The following is a 22,523-nucleotide window of genomic DNA, read 5'->3' as shown; positions in this document are numbered from 1 at the left end:
ATTTCATCATAAAATATGTATAAGTTCTATTGAGTAACTAACTAAGTGCAGAAGAATGACTTTGAACATGTTCGAGATTAATTGAAAGACGGTGTTAAAGTGCCACATTTTGAAAATATGTTCATTTATATATTTGAAGACAATGCAACATATTATAACTCATTGTCACTCGTAACTCATATTTATTCATTCAAGTTTTGATTTGTGGCCGTGGGATTTAAGAAAGCTAGATAGATAATGTTGTGTGTTTAAGTGTTTTTAATATTTCAAAATAAAAATAAACAAGCATAGGTTTGTGTATCATTTATTATAGTTGTGCAAAGGGATTCAGATCCTCTCATCTTTCATCTTGTTTAGTAAAAAAAATACTCCCTCTACTTCTTAATATAATAAGAAAAGTTTGTTTTTTAAATTTTTTTATGTTAAAGATCAGGGTATCTTATTTATTTCAATTTTTTATATTAAAGATGAGAAAGGAGTATCTTATTTATTTCAAATAATTGTTTCTGTACATTATAAATTTAATATCAAAGTATTAAGAGTAGAAAAAAGTTTTTCAAAAAATAGAGCTTGTTTGATTTCGATTTTTATTACTGAAACTTTGGTTTGTAGCATAGACAAAGAATATAAATTTGCAGAGTTCCTAAAATTAACAAATCTATTTATCTGAGATGAAGTTTCTATTAGATTCGAGTCACTTGATAAAAATTTGAAAACTATTATGAGTGAAAATACTGATTCATCTAATAAGATGCTTACAAAAAAAGTAGTTTTTTTTTTTGTTGTTTGTTGATTTCAAACAAATTCTTTTAGTTGTATCAAAAGTAGTAAATCCGATCATATAACAATTAATAATTCATATATTTAGGATCATTGCAAAGTTCTAAAGGTTACAAAGAATATGCATTTATAAAGTGATTCAATAACATTCACCATCAAAGATATCAGAAGATTTTCAAATTAGATACTGAAAATTGATGATGGAAAAATCTTAAAGACAAATGATTGTTATGTTGGCATTACCATTCTAGAAGAGTTTTTTTATATCAAATTTTAATGATTCAATTGAAGTCGTTGTTACAAATCTATATCTCGACCCGATCAATAACTACAAAAAATCTAATTATCTTAAAAGTAGGACAATATTGGCTTTAACGCCGGAAGTTATACATCACAAAGTTTATTTTAAGTACTTCATTGTATGTAGACTTTTAATATTCCGACAAGCAAGGATTAGTAATTCTATATATGTTTCATTTTAATCAATTGTTTTGTCTTAAAGGAGACGGAAAAAGAATATCTAAGTAGTAATTTATAAATCTGAAACTAATGATTTTGATGCATTTTAGCACTTAACTCTAGAAATCTTAAATTGTCTAAAAATATTTGGATTGTATAACTATTCAATCAAATTTAAAATTGGCACAATTATTATATTGTTGCGAAATTCGGATCAATCTGAAAAATTATACAAATGGTACAAGGCTCAGAATGACTAAACTTGCTAATCAAGTCATCGAAGCTAAAATAATTTATGGAAAAAACCAATTTAATGAGACCCAAATTAGTTAAATAATTTTAGAGTCCACAAGGGGATATTGGGGTCGAATGAAGATTTCTTTCCATCCGTTATAATGGTTCTAATTCAATAACAATACATCATACTCATATTCATCTCACTTCTATTCACTGTACTGTCATTGTTTATAGCATATTAAGTTTTAACGATTGTATTGAAATATATTTATACTATCCTTTTGTTGCTTTAAGAATAAACATTGTAGAACAAATTTTAAAAATCCTTAAAATAAAAAAATGCTATCTAATTTGATACAATAATATATTCACTCGTGTATTGTACTTTCAAAATAAAAACCAGTTTTTGCATACAACATGCATCAAACTTTTTATATACAATCAGAGCAAGTCCCATTCTTAGAGTACCATATACGATGATATTTAATTTCTGTTACATCCATTATGAATAAGTTCTTTTTTGAACATTATTATATTAGAGTGAGGGCATTTTGGGAAGTCTCCGGAAAACCAAAGAATATAATTAATCTCCAATTTCATTCTGAGCTCATGACCAAGCAAACTGCATTGTAAAACCAAACAAAATGTATCAAACAAACACATAAAAATCACTATTATACACCAAAATCTCTTATCAAAAGTATGTCTCGTATTTGACACAACGACACGTGAATCAACATGTCAGTGTCGTGTCTGATGATCATACTTATAAGCACATAGTGTATAAGTCAACTGTCAAAGTATAGTAATTAATATACGTATAAATAGTTTAGTTTACATACCAACTTCTTCTTCTTTTTCTTTTTCTCAATGTAAGCCGAAAGCTCCTCTTGTTTGGAAAGTGAGTCCTCCAAAGCCTATAAAATTGTCCAACCATTATACAGTAATAATAACACCAACAAATTTGAACATTATTTTTATGATATATGTTTTGTAAAATTTGGCGGCGCAATCATGATTTTTTTTTTGCTATTTGCACCGGTGTCGACCCACCACAGGTGGGCCACTAATCCGGCTCGTGCGGAGAGGCATGCGCAATCATGATTTTAAATTGTAGTATATACAACTGCAATTGCGGCCGCAATAGTCCTTACAACTGCATCGCAACTATACTTGTAAACATAACAATCACGACCGCAATAGCAATTTAGAACCAAGTGTAATAAGAGATAATGGCTACCTTCTTAGTTGCCATGAGTTCTTGCTCTAGAGCATCAGCGCGACTTATCGCAGCGTTAAGCATTTCCTCCTTCTCAGGTGGCATGGAAGCATTATGGTTCATGTTACCCATTTTATTTTCCAACTCAGCCATACGTTTCATCACAGTCATGAACTCTTGAGCAGATATGGTAGGGTTAGTCATTTGATCACTAGGGTCTTGGTTTTTATTGTCATCACCGGAGTAAACAGAATTGGAGTAGAAGTTCGCATCTGTGAGCTTCTTCGGCATGGTTCGTGTCATCCTCACCATTGTTACGATTCCCATCACAAAGGCCATCACGCCAGTGAAAATCTGTGAGTTCACTTTTCCGTGAATGTTGTACGACTCAGGCATGGCGAATGATTCTACTCCAACTGTCATATGGATCGCAAAAACACATAATAATTCAGTTCCATAGTTTGCAATGGCTAAATTTTTCTAGAATGGAAGATACCATGTATGTACCTTTTGATACTGCTAATGTGTTATTTTCTTCCACCTTCTTCCAAGCATTTTTATCAGCCATAGGGACGAAATCCTCGTACTTGCAAGCTTTTATAGAAGGGGCCTATTATGTTTATCCACAATTTATTTAGTACTTAAGCTAAGAAACATACATGGAAATTATTTACAAAAATGAAACTTCCGAAATGGTGGCACAATACAAATACATGTACTTTTTATTTTTGTTTATATTTAGTTACGGAGTGAGAATGGTCTGACATACCGCGGCAAAGACAGAAGCCATTTGTGCAGACGACAATTGTGCAGTGAAAACTGCCTCCATTTTGGAAGCCGCGCTTTCCTAAAAATACAAAAAATTAAGGAAATGGTTTTGAGAAGTGAAAAGTATTAAAAGATCAAATAAAAGGCCAAATGTTTGAACAAAGAGCTTCAAATAAGACGTCACACCTCAGGAATTGTTTTCTCTTCCACGATAGGTGCCTCGCATTTCTTTGAGCATTTGTGGTCGCCATTCTGAACCATCTGCAAGTTCGTATGTAACAAAAGTTATCATTTAAAGTTATAAAATAACGGGGGCAACTTTTCCCACTCCCAACATGAATTCAGATTTACACATCCAATTTTGTGCCGTCCATAAGAGCACTTTCGAAAATGTGAGGTTTTTTATTCGCTGAGCGGGGAAAAGTAGCGCAGAAAAAAATATAGTTTGCAGGCTCACCCTATAAACTTCTTCATCCTTCCATGGACCCTTATCAGAACGCATGCAGCCTCCTTGATCAGCACAGGTACAAGTACCTCCTAAAAACTCTGGCAATTCGCTGAAAAACCGAAAGTAATGAATATGAAAATTATGTGGAACATGAAAATAATTGAAAATACTTATGATATGAAAGGAATTAGGTACTATGATGATGTTATAAAAATCACCTTGCATCAATCATTTCAAGCAACTTGCTTTGGTACTTGTTGCCAAGAACCTGATAAATTATAAGTTCAATTAAATAAACTTCCACTTTCTTGATTTACAAGTAAACTTATTAGGGTATTGTCTATTATGACTGTTCTCACATGGATTTTTGCTGTGGTCTTTGGGTCAAGGAAGGATTTAACCGTGTTCCACAACATTCTGAATCCAGAACCTGCATTGATGATGAACATGCGATTCAAGGTCTGCATTGAATCAACCAATTTTATGATATTACAACTCAGTAATCCACAATATATTTATTTGCATAAAAAAATCTATTTCTTTTTCTCAAAATATCGGCAAAATAGAACAAAACCATACTTCAGGATAATTGTCACCATCAATCTTCTGAAGGCGCGTGATGAGCTCCCTGGCTTGTTTGTTGAAGTTCTTAAGCCCCTATGACATAACAACAATCGGGGATTACGTGAAATTCAAAATTTTCTACTCAATAATGCTAAAGCACCGCTATATTAGCCATTAATTGACAACATTTTGAACTAAATAGCATATTGTAGAACGACAACAATTCGTTCAAACTCCGCTATTCTATAACGCTGCTAATCAAAACAACATTGCTTGGCTAATAGAAATAATCAATTTCATATATGCATACCACTCCTTGCACATCCAAAATGGTGGTGCTTTGATCAATGTGTTTCTTTGCAGCAATGGAACAAGCTGCAAACTTAAGATCAAATGTCCTTTCGAATTCCTTGACATGGTATTTGATATATCGATCAAGGGTTGTGACTTGCATCAACTTGGTGGCATCAACTTGACCCAACCTCTCAATGTAAATCGGCCGTCCATCTTTATCGACTCCATGATGTCCATGAGGATAATATTGCAACACTTCCTCAAACTCCTCAAATTCAAAATCCTATCAAAAAAAGCACAAAATTGAGTAAAGAAAAGGTCTTTGAAGCACCGGTACACCGTTTTAGACAAAGTACCAGTACCAGTACCAGGTACGATATGAAAAAACGAAAGAAAAACATTTGATCAATGAATGGATCCTACATTGTTTGGTTATTTATGAGTTAATACCTGAACAATAGTGTCGGCACCAAATTCCTTCCTCCATTGAAGCATATCAGACCACATTTGCTTTGATTTCTCAATGTCAAATTTCCTTGCCCTCAGGAATCTGAGTAACATATGATAGTCATCATGCTTCTCAGGGAGAAGTTCATCCAACACAAGAGCCTGACGGAATTCATCAACGGCTTTCAAATCATCGGCATCACGGACATCTTCGATCTCAACCGACATAACCTTGCTACTGCTTCGCCTACTCCTCCTTGTGAGGGAATCCCTCAGCTTCTTCTTCAATGATCCAACACGGTCAACCTTGTCAAGAGCTGCAATATACAAAGATAGCGTAAGATGCAAGATTCACAAAAACGGCGAAAAGGAATTAAAAGTAATGAAGCCAGGACACAAAACACATACATCAGACATCAGACAAGACAGTCACACGTCAACACAGGTAATAATTTGCAAAAAATGAATAAATTGGACGTAATCACAAATGTCGTGTCACAGACATCTTTTTCCAAAGGTGTCTGTGCTAGATAGATTAAAAGAAGGGAATGGATTGAGATGAAACCTGGCATGGGAGATTCTGGTGCAGACATTGTGTATTTTTAGTGTTATTATTTACTGTTGCTTCTTCTTGGTATTCAGGAGAATTAACGTCTCATCCTACAATTGCAGAGAGAAACAGTGTACTCCCAAATGCCCTGCATGCATGCAATGCAACCATTAACAACAACAACAACAAACAATCCATATCGAATCCATACAAAAACACACACAAAAGATCTAAACTAGGGTTAAATAAATGTATACAAAACATGGAAAAAGTGGAAATTACCAAGAGAATGTGAAAAAGAATGGTACCTCTTGAAAAGAGAAGGAGAGGGTGGAAAGAGAAAGAGAGAGTTATAAGAAGAGAAGATGATTCTGAAAATAGGTACATTTGTTTAAGAGACAGTGAAGGTTCCACGACATCAATGACCAAGTCATTTCAGACAGTTATTTTTGTTCCTAATTCTAGAATATTTATAATGACAGAGATGCATGGAAGCTAGAGTTTTTGCGAAACATAAGCTTGTTCCATTCATATTATTTCATCCAATTATATTTGAATAACACTTGTTTTTTTTTCTCTTCAACTTTGTATATCTATTTTTTTCATCACAGTGAACTCTAATGTTTTTCTGTCTCTTTTATTCTCTCATACTTTATCTTTTTCCCTTTATTCATTATCATATAATGCAAAAAATTGATAGATTGTATTCAAAATTAAAATAGGCAAATATTTTATAAATATGATACTCTAAATAGAATATAAGAAAAATATTGAATGATAAACAATATAACAGAAATAATATTGTTCAATGATTTAATCATTTTGATTACAGGCTTAAAAATGAAACTAAAAATGTATTATATAAAACACCTATTTTTTTCAACCGATTCAAGGCGCTTCAGTCTTATTTTACACCGGACAATATTTTAGAGGTCGGCCAACATCACTTAAGGTTTTCCCGACTCTTGTATCGTTTGGTAAAGCTTTGGGGGAAACTGTTCTAGCCGACCAAATGCGTAAATGACAAAGACCCAATTCATTTTAAATTCAGTTCATTGAACATATAAAATCAGTTCACACGCCAAGAACAAGTTACACTATCTGATCTCCACTTTCACTACTCATATTAAATTTTAAACTGAATCACACATTGGAATGTTAACTATGCAGGTTCACCCCGCACTGCCTTAAAAAAAACCAGAGCCACATTTCAAGATCATCCGTTTTTCAACGGTATCTATTTCTAGTTTCTGAACAAAACAACCGCCTTAAAATTAAATGCACACAATCCTGATCCTAGTGGAAACTGGTAGGTTGCCTCGTAAAGTGATTTTGTTGCGGATAGATCCAAAGGTATGACAGGGCTAGGCCGAGCTAAGCCTCGGGTCTAAAAAAAAAATCTTTTAAGAAGTTGTATGCCTTTAAATAAACAAATAAAAATTTCGTAATGCACCTTATACTTCTCTAGCGCACCGCAGATAAATACATTAACGCTCCCAGATTTTAGAGATGCATCTTCGGACTCACCAAAATGCATAGTGATGAGCCTTTAATCCGGAGATGAATATTCTTAAACCTTCTAGAGATGTATTTCCGGAGTGTTATGAAGTAGAAACAGAAAAACAGAATCGAAAAATAGCATGTTGACAAAATAAAATTAGCATTGATATCATAAAATCAAAAATACATTTCAAATATTACATTTCAATATTCAGGTGGACGTTGCAACATCTTGATGATATCATCTTGACCGATCTCGAAACAGTCGCATCCAACTTGAATGGAAATTTTGACTCTAAACAGAAAAAAAATCTCCCCGTAGCTCTTCCACCAGCGGCCGTCTTCAGCTCATAATTGTTGAACAGAATCTTCTCTTCTTTGTCAACGGATGGCGAGCGGTATTCGATCTTCACAATTTTGCGATTGTCGTCATGTGATAGGAGCTCTTACAATGTGTATTGCAGATCTTCAAAACTGGTGACGAGGTAGAGGCGGATATACACAAAGAGCGGGCGCTGAGATATGATTTCGAGCTTTTTGCGGCACAAGAGGCTGTTGGTGACGAGGTATAGGCGGATATACACAGAGAGCGGGCGCTGAGATGTTATTTCCTATATTTGATAGGCACTTAGCTCTTTATGGACACGATCCCGTCGTACACAAACGTCGTCTACCTGGCGTACTTATCAGATACAACACATATCCATGAGTACAACTAGGGAGCGGCTGTACTGGCATACACCTACTACAGACTCTGAGAGGGATGCCTGTGAAAGGCAAGGACAGTGGCAGGCAGCTATTCCCTTTTGGTGGTAACAGTCTTATACCCTTCTACTTATTATATATTTGTGATAGTACATTAAAATAACCGTGTTTTTTTCAGGCTTGGATACTATAACACTTCCCATAAATTATTGGCTGGGGAGAGGTGCCGACCTACACTGAGCTCATGCCGCGTGCTAGTGCATTTAGCCCCCTCAGAAGGAACCAGGTGTCGGATCTTTACAGGCGTAGACTTGATTGCATGGTTGCTGATGACGTGCATTATGACTGCTTTGTTGAGCAACATGAGACGGTTTCGTTTGATGAGATAGCACTATATTCTGGATAGTTGGCCGCTAGCTCGACCATTATTGTACGTTATCTTCCAGAGCGCGTCATGCGTCAGTTTGGCTACGCACAGACGATACCTCGCGACCCTACTGTCTCCGCTCCTATCGCCATGACCCGTCGTCAGTTAGATGAGGTCTTTGCAGACTGGGAGCATTACATGGTTCTTGAGGAGGCTCGGGCAGCAAGAGTAGAGACAGAGAGCGACTGAAGCTCTCCCATTTGACAACCATATCTCAGTATGTTCGGATGATTCTCTGGAACTAATATATGATTTCTTTTTTTTAAAGAATGGGGATATATCGTTGGGAAAAAGCATAAGAAAAGGATTTAACGGGCAAAAGAAGGGAAGTTCGGAAAAGCCTAGCAGACGGGACTATCAACTCCTTTCTATTACGATCTCGGCACCTTCCTTACTCCCTACAAAAAACTTACCCCTATTTTGAATAGGAAAGCTCCCAGGTTTCACATCTTAAAAAAGTGCATGACCAGATTGGAAGAATTCGCAATGGGCCAACTTACCCAGCCATGATGCACATGACAGAAGAGAGCGAGCACAAAATGGAGTTTCCATCTTGGATGCTGCGTCGAGGGGTACATCACATGGTATTACATAATGTCACATCCGTACATGCTTCCCGCTGCACCTAGAGATTCGTCCAGACCAGCCCACTAGGAGATTTTGCGGACTCATCAGGCAGAGTTGGACCACACTCTGGATCTTCTTCCTCGGTGTCGTGAGATAGCTGACACGAGCCTGTGAGCCATTGCAGATGATTTATTCCCTGGAGGGTCTGAGCAGAGGTGTGTGGTGGATGTTATGATTAGGCTGGTAGATGAGGCATTTATGTATCATAGACATTGTTTCAGGATTGGTGGGGCACTTGACGCTAGAGGCCGAGCCAATAGAGGGCGTGGTGGGCGCAGAGGCAGAGACGGGGCCAGAGGCAGAGGAGAGGCGCATGATGATGTCCGACACACACAGTAGTGATGCCTGTAGTTTTTTTATATATGTTTTTCTATTTCATTTATGTATGTTACTTTGATGATGTATTCGACATTATGACCGATATTATTTATACGATGTATTTTTTTTGTTTATCATTTACTATTGCCTTTAAAATGCATTACTTTAATTTTACATTTTTGTAATAAAAATTGAGTTTTGGAGTTGAATGAACATGATTTGAAAATATAGCAAACTGTTCCGTAGGTACATCTGCGGAACACTCTGTTTTCAAAACGTTTCGTAGATGCATCTACGGAGGATTGCATAAATAAAATAAGTTGATTTTAACTATACAATACTATGTTTTTAACATTTCCGTAGATGCATCTACGGAACGAAACAAATTTTTTTAAAAAAAATGTGCTTCCGAATGTGTATCTACGAAAGCAAGGGGAAAAATTGAAAATTCGCGTGGTGGCTAAGAGATTCATGGGGTGTATTGAGAAATTCTCAAATTCTAATGGTATTTTTAATTCTTTTGTTTTTATTTTAAATATTATTTTTTTCATAAGAAAAAAACACTACTTTATCAAGTAAAGAGTTATTTCAATATAATGTATCGTAGACATTGTGCCAAGATTGGTGGGACACTTGACGCTAGAGGCAGAGCCAGTAGAGGACGTGGTGGACGCGAAGGCGGGGCCAGAGGCAGAGGAGAGGCGTAGGATGAATAACAACATTTGAACCTTTTAAAATATATAGACCACATATTTTATATCATTTGGCAATAGTTAATTCATCACGCAAAATCTTCAACACTCAATGTCCAACTCTTGTACAATAGCCTAGATCATCAAACATACTTATTGATAATAAATTTTGCTTGAATTTTAACATACCTCACATTTTGAATAAGAAGTTCACGATCATCAAACATTTCAAATCTGACTGTATCAATACCATGAACTTTGTATGCTTTAATATCACCAAGGTGAACTACTCCACCTTGCATCGTCTTCAAAGTTTCAAAGTATTATATTCTTGAACACATGTGATAAGAGCAACATGAGTCAATGACCCAACTATCTTCAGTTTCCAAACTCGATACTACTAGTGCACCAACATCCTCATAACTTTCCTCACCCAAGGCAATTGCAACTTGAATAGAATCTTCATTGACCTTTCTCTCAGGACAATCCCTTTTAAAGTGACAGATTTTCTGACAATTAAAACATTTTACTTTGACTTGTCAGACCTCTTTGATTTGGACATCCCTTTACGCTCACCTCCTCTTCTTGACACATTTAAGCCTTCACCACTATCTTCAATCCCTTTACGCTCACCTCCTCTTCTTGTGAAATTCTGTAAGTTACTCAACTATGGAATTTCTCTCCACCATTTGAAATGAATAGAGTTGTTGTTTCAGATACAACTTGTGAGTCAAAGGCTTTGTCATATACAATGATTCAAATTTGGCTCACATAGCAACCGCAGTTTGCTCCTTGACGACTTCTCTTAAAACTTTATCCCCGAGGCATAAGATAATGACACTCTTGGCCTTATCTAACATCTTGGTCTTTTGTACTTGTGTAAGCCCTGCAAGCATCACTTTTTCATTCTTCAAAGCATCGATACACTTCTCTTTAATTAAAATTACTTGCATCTTAATTTTCCACAACTCGAAGTCGTTGTTATCATAAACAGCTAATTCTCCAACTAGAATGTCGATTCAAAAATAAATTCTTAGAGGATGGATGAATTAGAACTTTGACACTTGTTTTTACCAAACATTACAATATTAAAGATTCCACATTAATTGTTCCAACCATCATACTAGCGTAGTACATGCATCACGGTTAATTCAATATCATTCATTTTATATTTATGATAACAATAAATTCAATTTCATTCGTTCTGTTTACATAACGAAGTGTCACTTATTTTAGAACGAATTATGTTTGCAAATGTCACTTTGTTTTAAATTGGCATTTATACGTAATGTACACACACTCAATTACTATTTTTGGTCTTATTCAAAAAATAATATTATTATTTTGGTATTAATGCACGCACTCTGTAATAAGTTTTCTATGCTTTTAACTTAGTTCATTGAACGAACATAACAATACATATAACTCCAGAGTTTTCTGAATAAACATTAACGCCTAAATTTCCACAAACTTTTTAGATTTGATACATTTAAAAATTCAAGTTCCTATATTTTAAACTAAAATAGACATTCTAAAATTCAAGAAAAATAGTCATTTTCTTCCATTTACCACCCTAAGATGGGAAAAATTTAGCAACTTTTTGGTGGGAGTTAGTGCTTAAATAAAAAGTTCATACAGAAATGATGTTACACTCTACCAGTACCTAGATATGCAATACATTAAAAATCCCGCTTATAAGTTACTATAAGCAAAGAAAAAGAAAATGTAACAATGATTATACAAGCCAGAAATCCAAGATATAAACAAGCTGAAATCCACTCTATTTTCTTCATGATGCAGTTGGATGCTTAATTTTATTCAGAATCAGAATCAGCAGCCGCTGAGGATCTAACAGATCTTCGTTTACTTTCATCGTATTCTTGATCTTCCTCATCCACGTCCTTTTTCTCAGCAATAATACCTGTCAAATAACAGTTAAAAAAACTTTCCAGATGATAACAAATGAAAAGAAACAGAGAACAGCATACAGAAACAGTACCTTTCTTTATCAGCAGAACCTCCAGTGCTCTTGTGGTAAAATCATCTTTTGCTCCAAGATCTTGAAACCCTACCAATCTATCTACTGCAACTCCTTGTCTGAAAAAAGAAACACTAGCTAGTTTCAGTGCGCATGATAAGATATACTACTTTTATTTAAGAGGGATGAGGTATGAAGATTAAAGATTGTCTTTAGGATTCATAAATTTATTAATGTTTTTTTTTATCCTAACAGAGAAAGCACTTAATCAACTGAGAAAATCACTTAATCAACTGAAAAATTCAATAAGTAAAAGATTTTAGTCATCACCTGAAGAGTATGACACAAGGCAAAGTTTTGATTGCCAATTTTGTAACAAAGAACGGCGCATTCTGCATTTCATTTTCAAAAGTTAACATATTTACTGAATTACCGAGACAAACATTTGCAATAAAATAATATGTCAAATGACACAGTTACATTGACTGAACTCTGATTAAGTGTTCGTGCTGACCTCTGCATCAAGCCTGATGAACTTCGAATCAATATGCTTTGTTGAAAGGGACTTTAAGTGCTTATCCATTATCCTACATTTGTTAATACAACAAGAAAAAGCACTTGTAACTGTTACATCTTCAGGTGTCAAGAGATAGAGACAAATGATAGATTCAATGAACAATAATTTGAGTGACAAAGGAATAACAAGGCATACTTGCATCGATAGAACTCCTTATGGTAGAAATGACAGATCACTTTTTCACTTCCAGTGACTTCACCCAAGAAATCCCCTTCAGTTACCTCCCTAAATTCCCCATGACCTTTCTTCTTCCATGCCTCCCGTTTCTCTGCTTCTTTCTATATGAAACAAATCTTATTGTGAATAATGAGGTAATAACAAATGTGAAAATAAAAATGTGAATAACATTATAGATTCTAGTACGTATGGAGTTTACTACCTTAAAGGCTGCAATCCTGTCCGCGTGCAATTTTTCCAACTCGGGATCCTGACATCACAAATGAGCATAAACCTCATATTAGAATAATGGGTTATCTATATCTAGCAATCTATCTATAAATAAAAGGTATTCTTGAGGTTGATTTTTAGCAAGTGTCAAGCTTATATTCACTTCTGCAGCTGCCAAAACTTTTCCGGAAAATAACACTCCACACACAAAACAAGCCTCAGCATTGTCTGGGCCTTAACAAAATGTAAGCATCAGGCATTTTAGGAACCGGAAAATAATTTGATCAAAAGAAGGCCCGATGTTGAAAATACAACAAAATAGATATCTCTGTTACTGTGTATAAACTCTTTCCCTCACTATTGTCAGGCCAGTGAAATAATTTTTTAAGACCACATCATGCACAAGCACAATAAGTTAAAGCCAAATACACTTTTGTGTGCGAACACGCGGCTATCCAAAGTAGTCCCTTCCAAATCTTTCTGCAATGGGGAACTCAAAAACCTACAACTTCGTAGAAATACACGCTGACATATAAATCCCCCCAATTTTCAGCATGCAGCATCAGCTGCATTTCTTCAGGCCTGCTTTGTCTACAGAATGGCAATGCACGGCTCTCTTGCAGAAAGGTCAAGCTTGCTCCGAAAGTCTCACAAGGAGTATTCTCAAATAGTCAATAGTTCAATCCTAGTTTTGTTTTATTTTTGTTAACTCTCATTTCATCTCTCTGGTTCTTTGTTCTATAAAATCATACCCTTCTCTTGGAGTTGGTGCTCAAGGATAATGTAATGAGGTTGTTTTGTGATATTTCAGTGCTCATTTTTTGTTAAGTTTCTGTCCATTCGATTCTTTTGAGATCGAGAAGTGTTTTGACCACAGGGAGACATGCTTCCATAGACAGTAGTTCACAAGTTTTAAGCATATTTACGTGAAGGGTGTGTTTATTCCTTTCAACTTCTGTTTGTTTCTTCTAATGGGGGTAGTTACAGAGCTATCTGCAACAGTTACCAGTTAAACTTTCCGCTTGCAATTAGGATGATTTTAATGGATTATGGTTGTGTTAGAATCTATCTACAAATTTGTCCTGGTGTCAAAACATTTTGCGGTGACTTTGACACTGATTTTAGCTGGTGAGTTTCCTTGGTATTTTTATACCCTTCACTATGGCTGTCTCTTGATCTGATACACTACTTTGAGCAGATCTTATGGGGGCTAAACTAGTGTTGGAACTGAAAATGAGCACCAAAGGATAATAGGCCACTTATGTTTGACCAATCTAACTTGGCACTTTCGGCGAGTGACCCATCTATCCTTACATGCTTACATGTTTGTCAGTTAAGAATAAACAAATTTGTAAGACTCTACCCAATTAGACGCAAGGAGAGGACCATTGCAATTGCAGCTGCCTAATCCCTATTATCATTAACTTGAACAAAATGCCACTGCTATTTTCCATGTTTCTATCCCACTTGTTAATCTCGAGGCCTTTTTGAATAGTTTCTCTTATAGCTTTCTAGGTGGCAGCAAGAGTTCAGAGAAATGTAGTCTTCTAAATAAGAACTTAATGCTAGAGTTTATACACTGTCCGGTGGATGGCTTTCTACCGTGTTAGCGAACAGTACAATAGTCTCAAACCAAAAGTATTTGAATATCCTTACAATAAAGATAATTCATCTTTATTCATACCAATTGGACCTTGTGATATATTCTTCAAACAAGTAACTCCTCACTTGGAAATTCAGTTTAAATACAGCTTGAACAATATGGTCAATCAATCAATTGACACTTGCATATATAAACATCCTCAGTACCTCTATCATTGTCTATATTTAAGTGTTTCTTGAATTTTTCATGTACATATACATTACATGATGAACAAAAGACATTATAAATGATTAAATTATGAAAATTTTCATCTTTTTATTGACAATCTTATATATTGTCCATGCAAATGCACAGATCCTAAAAACTAGCAGACATACATATAGGATAAGATCGAGAAGTTTAGAAACATACATCCATCAAATCATCAAGGTCAACCTCCTCATTTATAGAACTCGATTGTGCTGCCTTCTCTTCACTAAGCAATTCCTACAGAGATCATATATAACAAGTGTCACATAACATAAGAACTCTACAGAACAGCAACTTCAGTAGAAAATAATCATAACATTAGCACAAGCAAACAGTAACACAATCCGTAAATTACATAAATATATAGTCCTACTGATTTAAAATCAACGTTGTCAATCACATTTCGCAACAATTTTCGTAGAGCTAAAGTGCTTCAGCCATAATCTGACAGCAATACCCTAAACACTTCTGGAAAAAAAGTGTGTCTGTAACGGACGCCGACACGACACAAACTCTTGTGATTACATTTAATTTTTCCATAATAGAGACCAATTCTTGGATATAAAATTTAGGCTATGAATATCATACAATGTAATTAACAAATCAAGCAAAGATAACATTTGGATATATAAAATAAAAAACAAGGAAAGTTTGACTCAATTAATTTATGAATTTGTGAAGCTGAGAAATTTAAAAAAATAAAAAATTAACCTTTTGATAATTACGAGCAGCTGCTGCTATTACGTTCCCAAAAGCGAGATTGGTGAGAGTGGATTTTACAGCGTCTGGATTCATCTTTATCTACAAAAAAATCAAAATCAAAATTATAGTTTGAAATAATTAAGACGAAAAATTAAAAAAAATAATAATAATTTGTTCGCACCTTCGAGATCTGGATGAAGAAAGTGCAAATGTCTTTTTTAATGGAAGTGTTGAACTCTGCAAAAAAAAGTTGTTCAAAGATTTGAAGATTAATTGATCTATGTGTGTTTTGTTGATGGAATTTGAAGTTGCAGCGATCTGTGGAAGAGGGAAGTACGAGAATGGAAATAGGTTGGGCCGTTGCAGTTCAATTTGTGTGAGGTTTCATTCTCACACCCCCGGTTTGACTAGACACCCCACACCCCTATGTTTTTACCCTGTCCTTAAATAATTTTATTTCATTTCACAAAAAGTGTTGTGAAAAATCATAGTTTTCAAAAACCTCTTAAATTTTCTGGATTTTTCGTTGACGTTATTAGATTTTTGCGTTGGATGATAAGTAAGTTCCTATTTTTACCGCACCTTTGTAGCATTTTCCAAGCATTTTTGCCGCATTTTTAGAAAAAATCGAAAAAAAAAATGTATTTTTACCGCATATTTTGAAAAGTCCGATAGATACTCGTGCATTCTTTTGTACTATTCAAAAAACCCGGTAAAAATGCATATATTCCTCTTGGATTGTTGCAAAAATGCGGTAAAAATACATATAAGTTTTCAAATTTAAAAAAATTGGTAAAAATATAGCCACTACATCGGACATTTTGAAAATTCTAGAAGATTATATGCATTTCTACTAGAATTTTTGAAAAAACTAGAAGAACATGTGTGCATTACCGCATGTTTTGAAAAATCTGGAGGTTGAACTTTCAGATATTTTGAAAAGTTCAGTAGGCTTAAAAAAATTGATTTTCCTTTGTAGTGAAGACCAGAGACACAGATGGTTCGGTTCTTGGTAGACAGCGTGATGTAGCTGCTGCTGCGAGATGTTGAGATAGGAGAGGTGATGTGGAAGACTTGCATCTTCGGGCGGAGAAAGTGGCACTGACTAGTTCTCATAGTAGGCGATTGGCATATCAGGCTCAATTTCATGCACATCGCACTATTCGACATAGAGGATTTCGATCTGCTTCTGGATGGATAAGAGATATTAAGGATGACGCTCGGCACATGCAGATGATATCTGTCATTATAGACAGCCTCATGGGTTTGGTGAACCCAGATAGTGAGGTTTATAGTTTGGCATCGCAGGCAGCAGATGATAGCAGTCATTTTCGATATCCTAATGGGTTTGTTGAACCCAACTGGCAAGGTTTATAGTTTGCCATCACATGCAGCAGACATAGCTCGTGAGGGACCTATTTAGACATTATTATTATTTTTATGTAATATTTTTATATTATCTATAGTATTACTCAGAAATTTGCACAACAATGTTTATTAGAAAACATTTTTCCTCCTCCATTGAAGCATGATGAACATAACTTAATATTTTACAAACTATTAAATAACCTAAACACTACCAGATGATTCTGGACGTTTCAAAATTTTGATAATATCGTCAACAAATTTAAAACATTTCGGATCGAACTCGATCGGTTCCTTTGTTAGCCTACGTTGATAAGATTTCCACATAGCTTTTAAATCTTCATCGGTCTTCAACTTAATAAGATTGTATTTCACCCTTTCATTAGTATTAATCCAATCTTCATAAAACTCGATCTTTCTCACTTTTCTGTTATCTGTGTGGGGCAACAAATCATTCAACTTTGATATCAAGACGACGACACATGCGTTATTTGTCGAAACCCAAAACTCTACGGGAGGTTTCTCCCTATTGAAGTATACTACTGCCTTAGACAAAATAGAGGAAGAGGCCTTTTGTGATGTTAATCTCAAAAACACATGACCCTATTTGTAAAACTTTGTATTCATTTTGAACCACTCAAAATGATTGTTGTAATCACAGTCGTGCAAAAGTATTAGCAAAATTTTATCCTTCCATTTATTCTCTCCCTTATAACTATCGGATTTTTCACTTCATGCTCAAATATCTGGTAAATTCCGGATTTTAAAAAAAAAATCCCGTGACTAGCATAACTTTTTTAAAATTTGGTGATTTTCTTTCCATATCGGATATTTTGATTACCGGATTTTTCATATAGCTTACATAATTTAAGCAAACTTTCGATTTTTTTTAAATGATCTACCTGATATTTTGTCCAGATTTTAGGTATTAATTTTCACAAGGGCGATGTGGCTATTATTGAAATATATGGGTGTGTCAAGTTAAACTGGGAGGATGTAAGGATGAAACCTCAATCTGTGTATATCGATCTATAAATGTTTTTGGACCATTCTTCTTCTGCTTCAGACACACAATCTTATTCCACTTAGGGGTGGCAAAACAGTTCCTGGCCCGCTAGGATGGCCCGCACACCCGCCATAAAATGGCAGGTTGGGTTGGGATTTTGGATCCGCCGTCCACCAAAGTCTGCCCCGCCAAAACCCGTCACGCCTATTCGTTCAGGCTATCCCGCCTTAAGTCCGCCTTTTTTTTTAGTTCATTCTAATTCTTGATGGTTTAATTTATACATTTATTTGTGAATATATGCAACATTTTTTTAATTAAAATTTGTTAAAAAGATGTTTTATAAAAAATTATTCTAAAAAATAAGTGAAAAATTTAATTGAAAGGTAAATTTTTTTTAATCTATTAAAAGATAAAAAATAAATTAATATAAAATAGACGGACAAGCTTGCCGCCCGCCAACCTGCCACTTTAGCGGGGGCGAGCTTGATATTTAGGCTCATTTCAACTTGGCGGGTTTGCCCGTCCCGCTCTTTTTTGGCAGGCATAAGGCGAGTCGGGTGCGAGGCAGGGAAGGCGGCCCGTTTTTTCACCCCTAATTCCATTAGAAACACAAAAACGATGTTGCAAGTAACTTTAAAGTCCTCTTCTGAACCTTCATCGAAGTTTTCCTGTACCATTTCATCACCGTGGTTCGCCACATGACCTTTAGGATTCTCCTTCACAAGATTCATCGATGAGGCAACTAGGGTTAACCTCTCTTTCACTGGCCTCTTGGCCACTTTTTTTTTTAGTAATTAGTTCTTTCTGAACATTAGATTGCGAGGCTTATTTTCCATCCTTCTTATTCCTTTGTAAACATCTTCATTGGGATCTTGTCATTGAGTTTTTTTCTTTGTAGTTCCGGGAACCATTGGAATGTTTCTTTTGCATATTAAAGCATTCATGCTGAGAGGAACATGTCCCTATTTGATCACCATCTACTTCTTTTGATTTGGTCCCTTTTGGTTAACTGGTTACATCTACGTATCCTTAGGAGCTTCGATTGAGGGAAGATACGTTCATTGGTACTGAGGTATAGTTTCCCTTTAAAACTGTTGATTTTTATGAGGGACTCCCCATTTGTCGAACACAAACCTAGGGGTCTTGCAAGTATTTCGACCTCTCTTGGGGTTTGTAGCTCTAGCATCTTCAATCTCCTTGGTAGTTTTCTTGTTATACACTGAATTGCATCTAGGACATAACATAGTCCTAGAGTTAGTTAGTTTACACCTATTCAAAAAATATATCAGTTCCTCTTCAAGTTGAGGAAAAACAACCTTCATCATGTCGACAACAATTTTCTCAAACAACACCTCCTCCTGTTTGCATGTCTCAACATTCATTTTAAGGCCATCAATAGCCTATACCATCATAATTTCGACAGGTTCCATAACATTGGCTTCGCCAACTTGCAGAGGGTCAACATCAACTTGCATTGAGGCTTTTGGATTTTCATTGAATTAAAGCCTTCCTTCTTTCAATGATTTCTGCACCAAATCCCTGAAAATAATACATTGAGAAGTTTTATGACCCAACAAATTGTGGTACTTACATAAACCTCTTTATTTTTATTTTGTTCCAATGGGGGGTTTTTTAGGCCAGGAGGCACTATAATTTGCCTAGCATACACTAGGAAATCAAATATTTCATAGCATTTTATAATATCAAAAGTATAAGTTTTAGTGACAAATTTCTCATTCTTAGGCTCGACGGGATTCTTCCAATTTGATGGTTATAATTACTTCTATACATAGGGAGACCATGGCTTTCATTCTGCCACATCTACCTCATTTTCCTCGACGTAGTCATTGACCAAGTCTGAGAGATACTCCTCTGTAACAAGATATGCAATTTTCTCTTTTTTATTATACTTAGATGTTCTTGACTTTTCAGCTTTCAAGCTTTCAACCCGGCGAACCCTGTCAGCCAACTGCTCTATATCCCTAAGGTATTGAGTATCTAACTTCTTCCTAATAGAATAGTCTAAGCCTCCAATGACCATTTCAACCAATTCATGCTAAAGGACTTGAGTAAAGTATCTCGCTTTAAGAAGTCTAAACCTGTTGAGATAGTCATCTACTGGCTCATGTACTTTTTGCATGACACTAGCCAATTCCTTAAGACTAATCTTCGACTGGCCTATATAAAACCGCTCATGGAAAAATCTCTCCAATTGGCTCCAAATTTGTATGAAACGAGAGGTGAGAGTTGTGAACCAGGTAAAATCGTTCTTTGTCAAAGATTTGATAAAGTATTTCATTTTTAAACATTCGTTGTTGGTAATTTTGCCAACTTCAGTTTGGAACCTGGCTATGTGTTTGAAAGTTAACTCATTTGTGTCACCCGCAAACTTGGTAAATTTAGGGACTTTCCATCCCTCGGGTAATCTGTTTGTCGAATGTATTCAGGTAAAGGGGAGATATAATTAATCCTGTGAAGGCCAATGTTAAGTCCGCTTTGGGATAACACTTGTTCGACCACATTTTCAATATTTTTGTACATTATATTGACCTATGTACTCTTCATCCTCTATCCGTGGAGTAGGCTTTCAAGGTCGAAATCCTATAGTTTCCCTTGATTAACAGGAACTGCCCCATTATTAGGTGTATCAACTTGCCTTACATTTGATATTTGGGGTGTTGGTCGAGGTTGAACGCGAGGAGCACCGAAGAAATCAACAATCCGACTCATTTGGGTAACCAATAAATCGTAACTTTTTTTGGTGTTTGTAATCATAAGGTTAAATATGGTACCCATTTGTTGTGTAAGATTATTCACCAACTCAAGATTGCTTTCGTCAATTTTTTGCCTCAGGGACCATCACATAAGTTGTATTCAGTAAAGGTGTTGTTTGGGGATATAGTTTATCCCACCTTGTCGACCACTGTTATTTAAGGTTGCTTCAGAGGCATTATGATAGTTGAAAGATGGTCCAGTAACCATTATATTATCAGCATGCGTAGATAAGTTTGACTAAAGGCCAACCATCATAGACTGTGGCATGCCATATTGATAATACCTAGGAGGTGACATCAGTCCTAATTGAAAAAGTGACCTAGAAGGGTTAAAATGTGAATCAATAGGTTGTGGTGTGGGTATAGACTCTTGAACTGGCATCGATGAAATCATTGTTATCGAGCCACTAGTGGCAGATATCCTAACAAGGGACAAACCCATCGCATTTTGAGTTGTCGTAGCAACTAGTATGACATCTATATTTTGAGGATTACTCTGTGACGGGTTAGAAGCATCAATGTTTGTGTTAGAAGGTAATTGTTTCCCACTTCTCAAGTTCATACATAAACAAACATTGGTAGTGTGTCATGCAAAACAAAACCACATACAGAGGACACATGATGGTTATAATAATTTATTTGAAAAATTTAGCATAAAGTCTCACCGGGCGTGTCAATTTGTTTACCCTGAAATTTGGTAAACACAACTAGTCTCTTATTAAATGTTATTTTTAAAAATCACTGGGGATTCTTAGAATAATGTGCATGAAGTTTTCCAAATAAAATGCAGGTAATCAAAGTATGAGTGATTTCGACAGTGGATGAAATTACTTTATGAAAGTAAAACTTGACAGAAAAGTAAAGAGTTTGACAATGGAAAATGTAACGCCCGGAAATTTATTTATTCACTTAATTTAGACGTTTGTGATGTTTATTGAATTTTTGCGTTTTGAAGCGATTTAGTCGGTATTAGTTCGGGATAGCGGATCGACATTTAATCTAAAATTTTAATATTTTTAGTATTAGAAATATTAATAAGCTAATATGTAGCGTTTTGGGAATTTTCTGAGTAATTGAGATTAAACCGTAAATATGAGTTATTGAGTATTAAACTGATATATTAAATAATCAGATATTATTTTTTTATGGAATGATAGTGGAATATTATTAAAAATAGTATTTTAATTTATTTTGAATTAATGAGTTTTTTTTGGGCCTATTTTTGATTTAGTAAAGATTGGAGAAAGGGGTGTTAACTTCTAGGCCCAATATTGTAGAAAGAATAGATTTTTGTGTTAGTAAGGGTTTAAGAAAGAGTAGAGAAAACCAGAAAAAAAAATAGAATCATTTGGAGGAAAGGGGGCTAGGTCTTAAAGAGGAGAAGCAAACTTAGAGAGGCCCCAATTCAAGTGCCAAGATTGTAGAGTTTTCTTCAATCCAAACAAGAGGTAAGGGTGGGGTTCTTCTCCTATAATAAGGCTTATGAAATATTGTATGTTGGGATTAGGGATTTAGGTTAGTGTTTTGCTATGTTGATTTGTACCAAAACTTAAATTCTGGTTGTTGCATTTCGTTGTTGATTGTTACCGTGTGTTGCTGCCGTTGCTGTTTATGTTGCTGAACTGAATTACCTTGCCTTCCTTGTAACAAGTGACAAACGTCACTATGAAATGGATGACGGCATATCACACGTTTCGTTTCCACCTTGTTTTGTTTCATGTTATCTCACATGCCTTGTTTACCATGATAGCTACTGTGACATAATACATGATTTTGTAATGAGATAAACATTAGAAAATAGTGAGATATGGATTGTGAACAGTAGCATATAGGATTGATATTATTGA

General features: G+C 35.3%; 2 protein-coding genes across 2 annotated transcripts; both read right to left on the bottom strand.

Moving 5' to 3' along the window:
• Positions 1–1,826: 1,826 nt before the first annotated feature.
• LOC131640390 (phosphatidylinositol/phosphatidylcholine transfer protein SFH12-like) lies at positions 1,827–6,116 on the bottom strand. The gene is made up of 14 exons (XM_058910789.1): positions 6,049–6,116; positions 5,782–5,914; positions 5,220–5,533; positions 4,786–5,052; positions 4,491–4,568; positions 4,271–4,372; positions 4,130–4,179; positions 3,921–4,020; positions 3,650–3,724; positions 3,465–3,542; positions 3,203–3,305; positions 2,717–3,111; positions 2,319–2,393; positions 1,827–2,098 (listed from the first exon to the last, which is right to left on the bottom strand). The coding sequence occupies exons 2-14, from the start codon at positions 5,807–5,809 to the stop codon at positions 2,084–2,086; spliced, it is 1,680 nt and encodes a 559-aa protein (XP_058766772.1). The 5' UTR covers positions 5,810–5,914; positions 6,049–6,116; the 3' UTR covers positions 1,827–2,083.
• Positions 6,117–11,495: 5,379 nt separating this feature from the next.
• On the bottom strand, positions 11,496–15,949 carry LOC131640399 (thioredoxin domain-containing protein PLP3B-like). Its single transcript, XM_058910799.1, has 9 exons — positions 15,713–15,949; positions 15,541–15,630; positions 14,992–15,066; positions 12,970–13,017; positions 12,726–12,868; positions 12,528–12,600; positions 12,344–12,405; positions 12,035–12,132; positions 11,496–11,956 (listed from the first exon to the last, which is right to left on the bottom strand). Exons 2-9 carry the CDS (start codon positions 15,622–15,624, stop codon positions 11,850–11,852), a joined length of 690 nt encoding a protein of 229 aa, XP_058766782.1. The 5' UTR covers positions 15,625–15,630; positions 15,713–15,949; the 3' UTR covers positions 11,496–11,849.
• Between the last annotated feature and the right edge of the window lie 6,574 nt (positions 15,950–22,523).

Source organism: Vicia villosa, linkage group LG1, assembly GCF_029867415.1.
Source record: "Vicia villosa cultivar HV-30 ecotype Madison, WI linkage group LG1, Vvil1.0, whole genome shotgun sequence".
Taxonomy (NCBI): Eukaryota; Viridiplantae; Streptophyta; class Magnoliopsida; order Fabales; family Fabaceae; genus Vicia; species Vicia villosa.
This window is presented reverse-complemented; position numbering and strand designations above follow the sequence as displayed.